General features: G+C 38.5%; 1 protein-coding gene across 2 annotated transcripts in view; it reads right to left on the minus strand.

The window, feature by feature from the left end:
- Positions 1–10,053: 10,053 nt before the first annotated feature.
- UHRF2 (ubiquitin like with PHD and ring finger domains 2) overlaps positions 10,054–16,830 on the minus strand; it is a 190,294-nt gene continuing 183,517 nt past the window's right edge. For both annotated transcript variants that reach the window (XM_032786058.2, XM_032786059.2), the window contains exons 15-16: positions 14,228–14,326; positions 10,054–11,168 (exon numbers count right to left, since the gene is read on the minus strand). In XM_032786058.2, coding sequence (XP_032641949.1) covers positions 11,022–11,168; positions 14,228–14,326 — 246 coding nt within the window. In that variant the 3' untranslated portion in view covers positions 10,054–11,021. The remainder of the gene's footprint in view (positions 11,169–14,227; positions 14,327–16,830) is intronic.

Below are 16,830 nucleotides of genomic sequence, written 5' to 3' on the forward strand. Positions count from 1 at the left end.
TTTTTTTTTAAATTCATGACAAAATGGCAAAGTATTGAGTTTCACGGCGTTTGCACAGAATGACCTGTACAAATAGTCAATTGCAAGGCTGGAATGACACTGACTAAAATTGACTCAGATTACTTGTAAAATTCATTCCATCCTTGAAAGCATCCTTTTTTATTAAAAAAAAAAAATCAGTTTGGGAGTATTTTCACAATTTCAGTGCCCTCTATGAAATCATGTTACACAAGGCCATACATATAATAACCTGTATCTGGCAAATGAAACATTACAGTTAAAGATTGGAGGGGTGCGGGAAGGAAAGCTTTTTTTAATCTTCGTCCCTTTACAATGTGACATAAAAAAAAAAATATTTTTGAGGTGCAAAATTTTCCCTGAGATTTTTTCACTGGAAGGTGAATTAGCTCAGTTACAGCACCTACTGTTTCACCTTAACATGAAACAATGAAAAACTAAACAATAGCAGAACTAAATAACCTTCACTTGAAAATTGTGTGTTACAATAGACACTAGATCTACTAAAGGGTCTCCATCCTATATCTTAGACCTAACTTTTATAAGTTAGGCTGCTCTTGCTCTGAAATGTCTCCACAGATTTCCCTAGTCTCAGTAGTGTGCAAAGAGGTACTCCCAAAGTATTAGAACCAGTGAAGCCAAACTAGGTGTCACTTCAGTGGGCACAGGGATTATTCTTATAATGGAAGCATGCAGAATCCCCATCTGTTTTTAATCTTGCATCTGCCGTCTGAATTGGGGGCTGCCGCTTTTTGTGCACAATGTTTAGTTGTTTGACACATCCCAGAAGCACTTCTGCCACTCTACTTGTTAGCTTCTGTAACCACTGTAGTGATGATGTATTTTTTTCCATTTTAAAAATCAAGTTTTGCTGCCATCACCTGAAAGTGAGATCACTTCCTGGCTTTGGACCTCTGGGTGCAGATCTACAAAAGAGCTGAGCTCTCTTCACAATTGAATTTCTATTGTAGTTAGGGAGATGCCTGTTTTTCCACAAAATATTTGGGTAAGGTATTTTGTTGATGATGAAAGGATCCCCAGAAACTGTATTCCAGAAATGCTATTAATCTTTTAATAGGAAAACAGCTGCTTATAATTCTCACCCCTCCTGCTGAATCAGAGCTCCTGGCACTTTATAATTTTGTACAATTGTAGAAACAAATGCTGGAGTGACTCATGAGTAGAACTACAACCAGATAGGCGTACTAATTTGGAATTCAGCCATGGAGACTGATTATTCTCAATGGGTGAGGCACCCTATTCTCTATATTATTTCCTGCAAACTAGTATAAGCTGTTCTCTCTAGCCGTATCTTCAGTGGGAAAATAGATAGTTATCCATATTTGCGAATACTAACTTGTTTTTAAGGATGCATTTGTCGACTGTAGAAATGTCCAACGTGGATATAGTAGTTCAGGGTAGAGGATAGATTCCTGCAATTGAACTCAAGATTTCTTTGCTATTATAGTGCCAATATACATAGATTAGGTTATCAATAGATACTATCTTCCTTTACAAATATTTCAGCTTGTCTAAAATGGTAACTCCATAATATATTCCATGGGGATGTGAAGTGACAAAAGGTGAATTTACATTTTGAAGTCACTTTTGTACATCTTAGTGCAATGAAAGTGCAGTGGTTGTAATCAATCAGGTTACCGTAGATGAATGAAAAGCAGGGCTTCGATTAATCAGTTAACTCACACGATTAACTCAAATATTAATTAATTGTGATTAATCACACTTAAACAATAGAAATTTAATACATTATTTTGGGATGTTTTTCTACATTTTTAAATATCGATTTCAATTACAAAGAATACAAAGTGTACAGTGCTCACTTTATATTTATTACAAATGGTTTGCACTGTAAAAATAGTATTTTTCAGTTCACCTCATACAAATACTGTAGTGCAATCTCCATCATGAAAGTGCAACTTACAAATGTAGTTGTTACATAACTGCATTCAAAAACAAAACAATGTAAGACTTTAGAACCTACAAGTCCACTCAGTCCTACTTCTTGTTCAGCCAATCACTAAGGGTATGTCTACACTACCCACCGGATCAGAGGGTAGTGATTGATCTATTGGGGATCGATTATTGCGTCTCATCTAGATGCAATACATCGATTTCCCTGAACATGCTCCCCATCTACTCCGGAACTCCATCAGGGCAAGAGGCGGAAGCTGAGTCGACAGGGGAGCAGCAGCAATCGATCCTGTGCCGCGAGGATGCCAAGTAAGTCAATCTAAGATACGTCAACTTTGGCTACGCTGTTCTCATAGCTGAAGTTGCGTATCTTAGATCAACCCTTCCCCCCCAGTGTAGACCAGGCCTAAGAAAAACACGTTCACATTTACAGTAGATAATGCAGCCCACTTCTTAATTATGTCACCTGAAAGTGAGAACAGGCATTCACATGGCACTGTTGTAGCTGACATTGCAAGGTATTTACATGCCAGATGCGCTAAAGATTCATAAAAAGCAACAGAGTCCTGTGGCACCTTATAGACTAACAGATTTATTGAAGCATAAGCTTTCGTGGGTGAATACCCACTTTGTCAGACGCATGCGTCCCTTAGTCTATAAGGTGCCACAGGACTCCCTTATTGCTTTTTACAGATCCAGACTAACATGGTTACCCCTCTGATAAAGATTCATATGCCTCTTCATGCTTCAGCCATCGTTCCAGAGGAGACGCTTCCATGCTGATGACGCTCATTTAATTAACGCTTTTTTAAAAATGTGTGACTGAACTCCGTGGGGGAGAATTATACGTCTCCTGCTCTTTTACCTGCATTCTGCCATATATTTCATGAGATAGCAGTCTTGCATGATGACCCAGCACGTTTAAGAACACTTTCACTGCAAACTTGACACAATGCAAAGAAGATACCAATGTTAAATGTCTAAAGATAGTTACAGCACTCGACCCAAGGTTTAAGAATCTGCAGTGCCTTCCAAAATCTGAGAGGGATGAGGTATGGATCATGCTTTCAGAAGTCTTAAAAGAGCAACACACTGATGTAGAAACTACAAAAGCTGAACCACCAAAAATCAGCTTTCTGCTGGTGGCATCTGATTCAAATGATAAAAATGAACATGCGTCGGTCTACACTGCTTTGGATCGTTATAGAGCAGAACCAGGCATCAGCATTATCTTCTGCAAATGTACACAAACACATTTCGCTTAGCAATTGCCTGAACAAGAAGTAGGACTGATTGGACGTGTAGGCTTTAAAGTTTTACATTGTTTTGTTTTAGAATGCAGGAGTGTTTTTGTCCATAATTCTACATTTGTAAGTTCAACTTTCATGATAAAGAGATTGCACTACAGTACTTGTATTAGGTGAATTGAAAAATATTTTTTTTTTACAGCAAATATTTGTAATAAAAAATAAAGTGAGCACAGTACACTTTGCATTCTGTGTTAGAACTGAAATCAATACATTTGAAAATGTAGAAAACATCTAAAAATATTTAAATAAATGGTATTCTATTGTTTAGCAGTGCGATTAATTTTTTTAATCACTTGACAGCCCTAATGAAAAGGTGTATTTCAACCCTATTTACTCTGTTTTTTCAGATTGTCCCTTTGTGCTGACACTTTCCAAACTTAGTCATTGCTTCAAGGAGTCTTTGGAAAATCCAAGCTAAATATATTCCACCACTTGAATTTTTTGGGCTTTCTTGTAGTTTTACAAGTATTAACTTTTGTCTACTTCACAGGAATGTCAGATGCTTAAGTGCATCTCTCAAACTGAAATGAGTCTGTGGCACAACAGAAAATAGAATTCAGAAATACTTCTGTACTGTGCTTTAACTACTAGATTCCTACCTATAGAAATGCAGTGCTCAGGTTGCATATTTGAAATCAAGAAATGTAAAACTTGTTTCCATTGTACTGCCAACTTGGCTGCACTGCATACAGACAGCATTCTTATTGTTCATACTGCAATGTGAAACTTGATCTTCAGTGGAGAAGTTAACAATACTATGGGGACTATTTTGCATTTCTTGATTTTTGTGTATTCAAATACACAAATGAAACATAGTTGCAAAGCCTGTATTTCTGCAAACTTAGCTAAAAAGAAATTCTATATTATCTGCATGTATTCACAATGAAAGACAATAACTGAGGAATTCTAAATAAGTGAATTACTTACATATACCCAAGCTTCTTTACAAAAAACTCTGTACCATCCCATCCACCAAGAAGCAAATCAGTATTTATAACCCTGCAGTAGTGATGTTAGATTTGAGGCTCAGGGGCAACTTTATTTTTAAAACCCTTTAACACACATTCTGTTTCTAAATTTCAGACTTAGACTTTACATAGCACTGAAAATGTTTGCTTTTATTTTGCTTGACATAGTATAGGTTTTGCTGTATTCAAATTCTGTACATGGGTTGTAAAATGAAAATAGTCTCAAGGGTACAAAATGCCACAAGCAAACTGGATGAAGTGTCTTATCTATAGCAGTGAGAATGACAGCAGTAGGTAAAGGTCTGCATCAGGCACACATTAGCTGTACAACTCTGCCACAGTACCTAACTCCTGATCTGCAGTACCTTAACTCTTTTAACGAGGAAAGCTGAATCAATGCAAAGAGATACCTTCTTCATGTAAAACTACAGCTAGCACAATGCTGCCTCAAACCAAGAGGCCCAGCAGGTCTGGCACACAGGATGGAGAAAAATAGATTTACTTATATTACAGACAAGATTTATCTAACTAATACTAAGCCACAGTTCATTCAGATAGCAGCAAGTTTAAAGCTTACTAGTCAGAGAAGCGGTTTCATTCACAGTGAGGCAAATACTTTCCATGGAATAATAGGAGAGGTTGTATGGGACTATATGCAAAAACTTTGCAAGTGGTCAGTGTAGTGACCAGAGCGGCAGGTTTTTTTGTTTTGTTTTTTCTAATGCCATTGCTTAGCAAATGAAGTGGATGAGGACAGCGCCTGTTTTGATTTTTGAAAAGTGACTTTTTTTTTTTTGCTGGTGTTTGCCAGGAGGGAGAGGATGAAGAAAGGAAATGACTGCTAGCAAACTGCAATAGCTGCTCCCATGTGAACAGCAAGGGAGGATGTTCCCACCAGTCCATTAAGGGGGAACTCAGCTGTGTTAAATTTCAGAGTCTTCTTTCTTTCCAGCAAGAATAATAGAATTGGCTCTTACTAAAATTAATGTAGTTAGTAAAGAAGAGCTATAACGCAGGCCTTGTCTGCTGCAGGGAAAAAACCTGATCATAGCCACTCAAGAAACTGCCCTGATGTAAAAACTCTACTGTATATTGCACCACTGCACAGTTCAAAACAGGCACAAACTCCAACATGAAAGCAGTGTCTTGGTCTGTCTGCACCAGGAATTTGCACCACTGCAGCAACAGCCATGGCTGGGCACCAATGGATGTAACTGGTCTGCATCCTCATTTGCAGATAAAGCTTAAGTTATTACTTGGGACTTGCCATTTTGCTGTGACAAGGAGAAAATGAGGTTTCATTTCCAACCATTTCAGCTCAATTCGTCAGGTTACTTCCTACATACTCAGCATGCCTCAGCTCCTTCTCCCCGACCCAGCATTTCACAGAAAGACAGAACTTTTCAATGAGGGTTGGCCGGGAGTCTCCTGAAATCGGCATTGATTGTCCAGTGACTATTGAGTGCAATCTGGGAGGTTTTAATAGGATATTTTAAGCAAATTACATTATGTCATGTTGGGGGGAAAATCTCCCAGAATAGCTTCAGTCAGAGTTGTCAACCCTATGGTTAATCCCATCCTTGGGACCAAGTTGGAGCTACAGCAACTTAGGTAATTTGCAAGATGACAGTCTGACCTCAGAGTGGCAATATCCCTATCTCAGAACGTGTTCCACAGTCTCTAAACCCATTGTCCTTGTTTTTCGAAATGCCTGCAGGCCTCATGATTGTGTCTTAAGCCAGGACTTTCCTCACAAAGAATTAAGTGCGCATGATGGCAGTGAAAGGAAGGTATTGCTTACCTAAGACAGAAGCAGGGACTCTCTCCCTTTGCCTCCCCTCCTCTTAGTGCCTCCCTTACCTTCCAACCAAAAGCAGTCCACTGTGCCTGCCATAAAAGGTGTGCAATGCTTTCACTTTGTAAATCTCATCAACTTCTGCAGAAGGGAAGAATCATGGCTTCTCTGGCAGCTTAACAGCAGAAGAGGGTGAAGCGGAAGAGAGCTGAAACAGAAGATCTGGATGTTGGATCCACAGAAGGAATGCATGTATCACACCAGCCCCAGAAATCTGTGGGATCAAGGGAAAGTTTATAGATGCCTGAGTAAGACACAGGTAGAGGAAATTGGAATATTGAATATTGGGAAAACGTAGACACTATTTGGAGAGCCCCGCTGAGGGCAAGGAAGAGAAACCTCTTTTTGTCAATGGAAGGGGTGACCTGCAAATCACAGGAAAATTTCAGCTTTCCTAGGTATTTGGGTACTATTGAGTACTCTATTGTAATTATGGATCCTTAATCTATATAGATTCTTATGAAAACAGCTTACCTTTATTTCTTCAAGTAGTATAGCTCCACGGCAGGTGCACGTGCAACCGTTCTTGCCGTTGATGGGAGATTTTTCAGTAGCAATGCCCGTTCAGCCAGACATCCACCACCATCTTAGGCTGTACAGCCAACTGCATTTTTTCTGAACTGATTTACTAAAGGTGATCCTCAATATCAAAGATGCATTAGTCGTATCATTCCATTACTTTTGCAAGAATTGGATTGCCGTGTTATAATTTGGAAAAACACCATAAGTTACATCTTTGATACATTAACATCTTGTCAGGCAAGAGTTAAAATTTAGCTAACATCTAAAACAGAAACAACAGAACAAGCAGGAATACTTCAGTAGCAACAACATCTACAACTGTAAACAACTGATAAGCTTATATGGTCAATGCCCGCCCAGCAGCTCAGCTCTTAGAACAGAATGAACTCGCCCTTCACAGCCCACTGGATATTTGTAAGCACTTATCCCTACCCCCCACCCTGCCTCCTTCCCCCGCAAGGTAGTCATAGACATTTGATGCAATTAGGATGACCTCTATATGTATGTACTGTTCTTATCCTTGTTCAAGGTTCTCTCTTAACTTGTAACAGTGTCTGTCTCTGTATGTACAGACACATGCAAATGAATTGATAAGAGAATGTATATAACTGGCCACTATAGCACTATATTTTTGAAGCTGCTTGTCAGTCTTCCTGGTACCATGAATAACCCCCCTTCAGTATTGTCTGTGCTTGCCTGATTCTTGGGGAAAAGAATCTTTTTGCCTAAAAATCTAATTGAATACACCTCTTTAACAACAACAAGTAAAGACATTTAAGCCTTCAGAATAGTGCCTCTAAATGATGATAGAGCTTACTTACGTTGCAAAGTTCAGGACAGAGACTTTTGCCAAGTGTCCACACATTGCTTAGCAAAGTAGGGCTGAAAACTCCAACTGTTACTGGAACACAAGCAAACAGTTGCACGGAAACCTTCAGTTGCACTTCAACAGTCTCTCTACAAGAGGCACATAACTCTAAAAGCTCTGGCTGTTGCACCAACCTTGCAGGGGTTATTTTGGTGTTGCCAGTTGAAATAGAAAGAATATATTGTCTAAAATGTGAGTCAATTCAGTTCCGGTTTTATTGCCAATAAGGAGTACGTGTTGCTAAAACTAAATATGGCACATTAAGAAATTCCTATTAAGTAGTCAAACAGTTTCTGCATTTATTAAATCCAGAGACACCAAAATCAGTCTAGCAGTGCCTCTGTGCTGACAGCCTGAGACATTAGAAGTGGGTGTCTGAAAATTCTAACTCTTAATTCCAAAGTTATTTGCTGTAAAAGCCACTTGCACCAAAATGAAATCTTGTTTAGTTATTATAAAAAGCACAGGAAATACCACTGCACATTGGTTTTTAAATATGGTTGAAGCTCTAGAGGGCCTTGTTCAGTTGTTGCACTGCCCTTCTTGAAGAGGCCTTGTCACACTGTTTGTGTCTCCGTTTCTTCCCATCAAGTGGGCTCTGTTCTGTCCAGTATGGATACAAGACATGGTTGTTCTTGGTGTGATTTCCTCCCACATCCAATCTTATAAAAACATTAGAAATGTACCACATTAATCATTTTAGTGGTAGGCTCCCCTCCTGCTAACTGCTAGTGCCAAAACTAATTAAACTGCAGAACTTCCTAGGCCTGGTTTTGTAAGTCATGCACTCCCTTAAGCCAGCCACTACACCGAACTGATGATAATAGGAGAAGTGCTAGTGAAACCCCACACTATTCTGAATTAGGAAAATAAATGTTAAATTGAAACTTAAGAACATAGTTAGGCACTCCAATTATTTATAGAACTGGATTGTGTGTGGTTCTTATTTGAAATCACTGGAATTTGCACACAAATGAACAGTTTAAGCCTCATTTGGAACTTAAAATTAAGTACTTTGGTACAATGCATAATTTCAGATTGTTTTAAATTTAATCTCACTTCAGATTTAAAGAAGTATTGATCACCTTATTCATTCATCTAAATTTGAGGCACAATATGAACATTCAGGAAAAGATTTAGGAACAATGGTAACAAGCTACAGTTAAAAAGTCAGAGTATTACTGAAGATTACTCTTTCTCCATTGAAAAGTTTTATGGCGTTGAAGATTTTAATATTAAAATGGTATATTATTACTTAGTCTCTGAGTATGTTAGACTCTGAATCTCTGTTATGACTGTCAAATGAATGTTAATTGCTACTAATTATCAGTCAGGTAAGGCTATCATAAAAGGTACCATAAAGACTTTACCGGACCTAAATATCACTTGGAAATAGTGCAGAATTGACTGAGCGCATCTTGTACATGTCAACCTATCGTAGAGTGTTTCACTGTAGTTGGCATGCTGTCTACAATGAAAATATATTACAAATCAATGAAGGTTTTAACCAGAAGAATAGTCAGGCTACCATTTTCAAAAGAACCTAAAGAAACTCAGTCAATATCAAAGGAATTTGGGCATCTGTCTAAGGTTCCTTTGAAAGTCTGAGTCTCAATGTTCAAAGGTCTCTTTGAAGGATGACGTTGGAACCAATTATCAGAGGGATAGCCATGTTCGTCTGGATCTGTAAAAGCAGCAAAGAGTCCTGTGGCACCTTATAAACTAACACACATTTTGGAGCATGAGCTTTCGTGGGTGAATACCCACTTCGTCGGATGCATGGAACCAATTTCATTCTATGTTAAGTACAGGAAAAAGCCAAAGGGAGAATTATCCTATTTCCTCACATTTTTGCTCAACAGAAGCCTTTGGGGCAGTGAGTGTGTGATCGAGATATCTAACATTGATGCCTATACATATTGCATTAGTAAATTGCAGTGGAAATTCTATCTCCTGGAATGAAAGAGAAATGTTACTTTAGACAGAAGGCTTTAACAGACAAAAAAGGTCAAACATATTACTACTTTCCTCCTGAATGGGTTAAAAGTAATGTTATTTCAAGCTTATCAGATACTTACACCAGGACTAATAATAGAAGGGTTAGGTGGTTTGTTTCTCCTCCCACTTTTCATAAGACAAACTGAGTACTCTCTCACATTTAGATTTCTTATGCTGTGACTCTGGTAAGCAAACATGTTAAACGACTGAAGTCATTGCTGCCAAGATATAAAAAGAAGACCCCAACTGAAGTAGGGTTTGGGTTTATTTTAAATCCTTGGTCTGAAATGTATCCTTAAGAGTGATAAGTCCCCACTAGCGCAAACCTTAGATTACATTTTGAGACCATTAGATGTCTGTTAAATCTACCAACAGTGGATTAAGTTCTTCTGTCCTTAAAGCAGACTGTGGCCCAATATATTCATTATTTGTCCTCGTTACCAACATTTGAAATGCAAGTTCATATAATATCCCATTTTAAGTATAGAAAGCCCACCTGAAGAAAACATTTACTATAAAAAAGTACTTGTTTGTTAAATATGATTTAGACTACAAGGTTGTTACAAAGCAACAATTAGCAACTTTTTCTGAATCATAAAATATTTAATGTATATTTTGGGGGAATATACTGTATATAAAATTTCAGATCACAATATGAAGCAATTTGAACCATCTCCTAGCTAGCACTGCCTTCAATGCTGAGTTGATGTATTGCCACTGATACAAGTCCTACTAAAAGCATACAGTTTTAACTAATACAAAAGTGGCTTGTTTCATATGAATTCTTTTTTTTACACAACTAGAGTGTCTTGAATACCCTCCTTAAGTGCAAAAAACACAGATCACTTTACACTAATGTAGCAACAATGCATTCATATTGTTCTCATTAGTCATTAGTAGTCAACTTGCATAAGATACAAGAAAAAGCACAATGAAGCTCACAAAAATAGACTAAAAATCAGCCTGTTCTTGCAAAAAAAAAAAAAAAAAAAGAGAAAAGAAAAAAAAGAAAAGAAAAAAATGCAGCATAATGGGAAAAAAAGAAAAAAGGATTATGCACACCACAGAATTTTTTGTTCTTGAATCAAACTGGTTTAAGTGCTGCTTTTTTTGTTGTTGTTTTTCTTGTTTTTTTTGTAAATCAAACTGCCTGGACCAGGCACAACTAATATTCAGGAGGCAGTGTGTAGCTAAAACTTCACTGAACTTCTTTAATCCCCACAAATTATCTTCCTCTGTCCTGAGGTAGTTACAAAAAACCAACATAATTTAAGCATCAGCTACAGTTGACCAGTCAGAGCTGAGGCTTTTGTTTTTCTGCTTTAAAAACTAGTTGTCAACTGGCCAAGACTACCTTTGATGGTGAAAGACAGCTGAGAATTTGAGTTCTCACTACACAAAAGAGATGGCTGTAGGGGGAAGAGAGCTGCTTCAGAATGTGACAATATGTTGAGTCCCATCAAGTTGGCTGGTCCACTGTTGAATTTCCCGTGTTCATTCTCCTTTATTGTCTATAGTCACTGGGAGAAGTCAGGCTGGAGCTGAACATATCATCGTCCTTTGCTGTAACCAGGGAAGAACTGGTCAAGTAGTGTCTGCAGTATCTTGTTGGGAACCATGGTGTAGCCCTTCCCAAGGTCATAGCGGCAGGCAGGGCAGCTGAAGACTTCAGCTCGGAAGGAGCGCTGTAAACAGCTCTAAGACACGCAAGGAAAGAAAATTACAGCTTTTGCTTTGTGCTGAACAACTAAGCAACTACAAGAGAGCAAATATAGTGCTCAGAATAGCTAGAACTGTTACTAAGCTGTTACTAAGTCTTCTAATACACATTCTTGCCGTTACACAGAGGAAGACAACAAAGAACGCTGTTCCTGGCTACCGTACAAGCAGTAAGTTTGGCATGAATTAAAGTACACTGTCACTAGTAAAGGACTCCACTTCCCCCCGCCTCTCTGTGGGTAGGAGAGCTCCGTCTGCAGATTCTTTTTAGCATTCCTGCTAAACTTCTCAAACATCCCAGCCTTTAATTTCAAGCTATGACTCTGAATACGCAGTTGTAGCTTATATCTAAACTTTTTATGAACTTGCTAGGGCTTTGCAAATTCTTCCCTAATTCTTCCTTTCTAATTTAAAAAAAAAAAACCACTTAAATCCTTTTTTTAAAACTTATTTTTATTAAGCTTACTGTGCACATGCTAAATAAACAAACAAATTAAGCTTACTAATTCTATATAAGAACTTCCAGGGCAAATGTCTAATGGAGTAAGTACGAAACAAAACAAAACACATGCAAATCCACATCTAGTCCATCTTTATGAGCAGCAAGAGTCCTGTGGCACCTTATAGACTAACAGACGTTTTGGAGCACGAGCTTTCGTGGGTGAATACTCACACTCCAAAACGTCTGTTAGTCTATAAGATGCCACAGGACTCTTTGCTGCTTTTACAGATCCAGACTAACACGGCTACCCCTCTGATACTTGATTCCATCTTTATGAAAGATCCCAATATTCAATCTTCAAGGGGGATATGTAGAATAATCATATGCATGGTATTCCACAAAAATCTACACCAAACATTTACAAATAAAAATCCCATTCCCTTTTCTGTTGTCCCCAGGTCTCCAAGTGACCCTTTTTTGTCCTTCCCTAGGCATGTGGGTGGAGAAGGCAGAAGAGAATCTCATGGAATAGAGACAGCCTCTGGGAGCAGCAGGGACAAGGAGAATCTCAGCTCCTAGGCAGCAGACTGTTTTCTTCCCTCATGGTCATTTTGTTGCCACCCTCGTTATCCTTGTCCTCTAGGATCCTCACCATCTATCCAGCCTTCTTCATTCCCTTCCTCTCTTTCCTTTGTTTTTTCCACTCCCTTACTTCTGTTTATTCAGAAGTCCTGGCCAACATTCCCTCTAATTTTTTATGTCCATGTGCGAAATGAATTTTGTTATGTGCACCAATGTGGAGGTGATGTGTGGTGGGGCTCAGGGCTGGGGAGCGGGGTGGTGAGGGCTCTGGCTGGGGGTGCGGGCTCCGGGGTGCAAGCTGCCCCAGGGGCTGCGGCAGGGAGAGAGGAGTCCCTCCAGCCCTCTCTTGCTACGACAGCTCAGGGCCGGGGGAGAGGCACCTGTCCTGGGCCACGGCAGCTCCAGCGGCTCTGGGCTGGACTAGGGGAGGGGCGCCTCTCTCCAGCCATGGCAGCTCCAGCTAGGCTGGGCACCTCTCCCCGGCCAGGGCAGTGGCACCTCTCCCCGCCTGTGCAGCCCTTGATAGCCTGCTGCTCTTAGGAAGACACTGGCCTTACCATAAGTGTTTGTACAGCATCTGGAACAATGGAATCTATTTTTTGTTCAGGATCTCTCGTTGCTACCATATCATAAATAATAATAAATAAGTGATTTGTGTTGTATGAGGTGCTAACACTAGTCTTAAAAATAAAACTTTATGAGTGGATTTTGTACTTGGAACATATAATGATCCAAGTACCGTTAAACCAAATTGTTATTCTACGGAGCTAGTAAATCAAAAACCTATATCACCAGTGCAATGGCAGAGTTATTCTCAGGCATGCACATCCCTTGAACTGTGACCATACAGCTAACATGTAAAAACATACTGGCAGAGAAAATGCATGCAACAGAGATAACTGATATAACAGAAGCAGATGTGACATGTACAATGCAGTGTATGTGTCTATATATACATCCCTACACACAAATACTCTCTCTCAATCTGTATATGTATATACAAAGTCTTTACTGATTCTAGTAAACATTAGAATCCATAAACTAACTGGTATCCAAGTCTCCAAGTCTGAAAAGATGAAGTTTATATATATATATATAAAGTCTTATGGCAATAAACTCAAGCAGCTCAATCTATTTAGCTTAACAAAGAGAAGGTTAAGGGCTGACTTGATTACAGTCTATAAGCCCTACTTGATAAAGGGGCTCTTCAATCTAGCAGAGAAAGATATAACACAATCCAATGACTGGAAGTTTAAGCTAGACAAATTCAGGCTGGAAAGAAGATGTACATTTTTAACACTGACATGATTAACCATTGGAACAATTTAACAAGGGTCATGGTGTATTCTCTGTCACCAGCAAATTTTAATCAAGACTGGATTTCTTCAAAAAGAGATGCTCTAGTGTAGGAATTATTTTGGGAAATCCTATGGCCTCTGTTATACAACAGGTCAGACTAGATTATCACAATGATTCCTTCTGGCATTGAAATCTACAAATTTAATATAATTTCCCAATGGGTGCCCATCAAATAGTGTTAAGACACCATAACTTACTCAGGTAATGAACCAATATAAGTTGTATTGCGTTGTTATATCTAATCATTTGTTGTAGAATTTAATATGCTCTGGTCTTTCCTAAATAGATGAAATGAGGTCTGTGTTATTGTGCTGAAGTCTAGCTATTGAACCATGTCAGTCCCTAGTGAAATTTCACTGATTTCAAGGAGCAACACTAAGGGAAGTTTGACACGTCTATTAAAAAAAAAAAGAAAGAAAGAAAAACAAGTAAAACTAAGGCATTTCTATTTTTTAAAAATATATAAAATGGAAGAAAATAGGGATTGCTCATTAAATATAAACCATAATCACACCAAAGTGGGAGCAAACTTGTTGCATTCTTTGGTCAGAATGCTTGGTATAATTATTGTCTTGCTAAAATATAGATTGGCTCAGTTAACTGGTGCATCAATGCCAGAAACTCAATCCAGAGCAGGACAGAGTTTGTACTTACTTTACAGACATTATGGAGGCACTCTGTTGTCACTGGCTGGTAAACCAGCTCCTGGCAGCAGACACACATAAAGGATTGTTCCAGTTTCTTCAGAAAATTCTAGTGTAGTGCAAAGGAAAAAAAAATGGGATGAGAACATTCTATTAAGGGCACATCCATGAACATATAAGAATGAATAATACCCTTGTGTTGATTGTCTAAAATTATTGTAGCTAATGCAGTTTTTAACAGGGGCAAATCATTTGCCTAACTACTGTAGTAATCATGCCTACTTAAAATATGTACAAATTTAAACCTGGTGAGCCAAATTTTGCTTTCATTTACACAGCTGTAAATCTAGAGTAACTGAGAACAGAATTGGGGCCCATAAGTGTTTGGAAAAAGCACAAAGACCAGCCCATTCTCATATGATAGCTTTTATGTTCATGCATATTTTACATAAATGCTATTCTTTTCCTAAGCCTTGGACTCTAAGCAGGCCAGGAGTTCCCGAGTTAGAGCTGATTAATAATTTTGCACAAGTGCCAAGAGTTGGGAAATCCACAGACACTTCACTTCTCCAATTATGATTACATGACACTTGATTTTGTAGGTAACCATAGTTAGCTTGTTTATACTCTAGCTTCCTTTTTTCATACCAGACAGTCTGAATTGGACATTTCTTCCAAAAAGCTCACTGGTATTGCTCCCACGCCTGCAGACATATTGTGTGTCTAATATAGCCATGCACTCACCTTGTGGCAATGTTATCTATTTCTATATTATGCTCACCTCATGCTTACATGACTGAAACTGTTATTTACTGTTTCTTCTTAGATTGTAAACTTCTTAGGGAAGAACAATGCTAAGCACATTAATAATAAATAATAAGCACTGAACTTGTTATACCTTTTGTTTTTTCAATTAGCTTTAAATTCGTTATTTTGGATATTTGGTTGGGTTCAGTCTTCCTCAACCCTTCATATCCATGACAAATACATCTGACGGGGTGGCCAGGAAGCTGGTCCATGGCCATGCTAAATTTCCTGCTTCTCCAAATCCCCTTGGGAATCCAGAGAACCAAGGTTATGAAAAAGTACTAGTCCCACATTCATGTTTGTTAAAACAGTAAGGGATTCTCAGCAGGGGTCAGGAAACATGGGAAGTTATACACCTGTATTAAGTGATTATTCTTCCCTTTTGAAGCTACCTTTGTCACAGATGAGCAGTATCCTAGCAAAGTGATCTCTGCTTCTCTACACAAAGGGGAGCAAAGCACCTAACCCTTTCCTGGAGCAAGCCACCTCTGCACCTGCTATTGTACTCACGCAAGGATTGTAGCTAGTTTAATTACTTTCCTCTATGCTGTGAAAACAGATGAAAAGACCACTCTGCAAATGTAAACATTCATCCTTACATCTCAGTCTTCCCAAAGCAACCTATTGGGACAGGGCAAATTTGTATTGGGTATTTTAGAAGCACAGTAGGCCTTAACACAGATTCTAGCTCTGATATTTTAGTTGCCCAGGAGCTCCTTGCTCCATATAGAAGTAAAACTAGAATTATAATTACACAAAATAGAGACCTTTAAAATATTTTTTTTAAATATCAGAATTATTTGATTCAAACTGAACCATATATACAAGTGAAAAAAGTAGACATCAGTGTGCTTTAATGGTCAAGAGGGCCATTTTCAGTGCAGAGAGCTAGCTGACTCCTATTAACATTAGTGGGTGCTGTATGGAAATGTATATAGTATCAGGCAGTGTCAAAATTATAGGTAGGAATCTAGAATACTTCCCAGTAACTGGATTTCCCACAAGCTAGTATTTTCTATTGTTACACATACCCTTGTGTTATGTATAACCTTAGGAGTCAAACCTCTCCAGTCATTTAAAAAAAGTTAATACATTTCCCTTGGAGGGAACACAGGAAAATGGCTCATAACTTTATCTCAGCTACTTTATAGCTACTAGTCTAGTAGCAGTGTAGTGGAGAGGTATCTTAAATGGAAGAACAGGGAACTACAGGTGCTTCTGCTTTCAGAGAATTCACGTTAATAATAAGTAAATTGGTCCTTCTACTTCCCAAATAAATGGAATTTTTTTTGGTGTTCATTTTTAGGCATCTTATTTTCCTGCTTTGGATTTTTCTAAAGTCCCTTTTCTTTAGGGTTTTGCTAGTGTTTTTTGTTCTACCCTTCCCTCAGTGTATCTGGAAGGACCAGTTAGTTACAGGCTATTATAAGGAGTTTAGACTTTCCTGAAGAAGACAAATATAGATAGTGTGGACTGATTGGTACCAAATACTGATGCAGGCATTTAACATAGTTGCTGATAGCTGGCTCTGGGGAAGGTATAACATTTCTTAGTTTTTCATGTCTTGATTTTTGACCTTTAGCTTTACTCTCTCTGTGCATTGGTTTCTCAATCTGTAAATTGGGTAAAATAACTACCAACCAGAGTGTCATGAAGATTACTTAATGTTCACATATAGTGTATTTTGGGCAGGGAGGTGGTTTTATTCTGCACTTACCCTTTTGAAGGGATATATGGTCTGTGGAATTTTTATACTGGGGTTTTGTCTCCTTCACCTTGGACTATCCTTTGTTGTTTCCTTAACAT

The sequence above is a fragment of the Chelonoidis abingdonii genome, chromosome 6, assembly GCF_003597395.2.
Source record: "Chelonoidis abingdonii isolate Lonesome George chromosome 6, CheloAbing_2.0, whole genome shotgun sequence".
Classification (NCBI taxonomy): domain Eukaryota; kingdom Metazoa; phylum Chordata; order Testudines; family Testudinidae; genus Chelonoidis; species Chelonoidis abingdonii.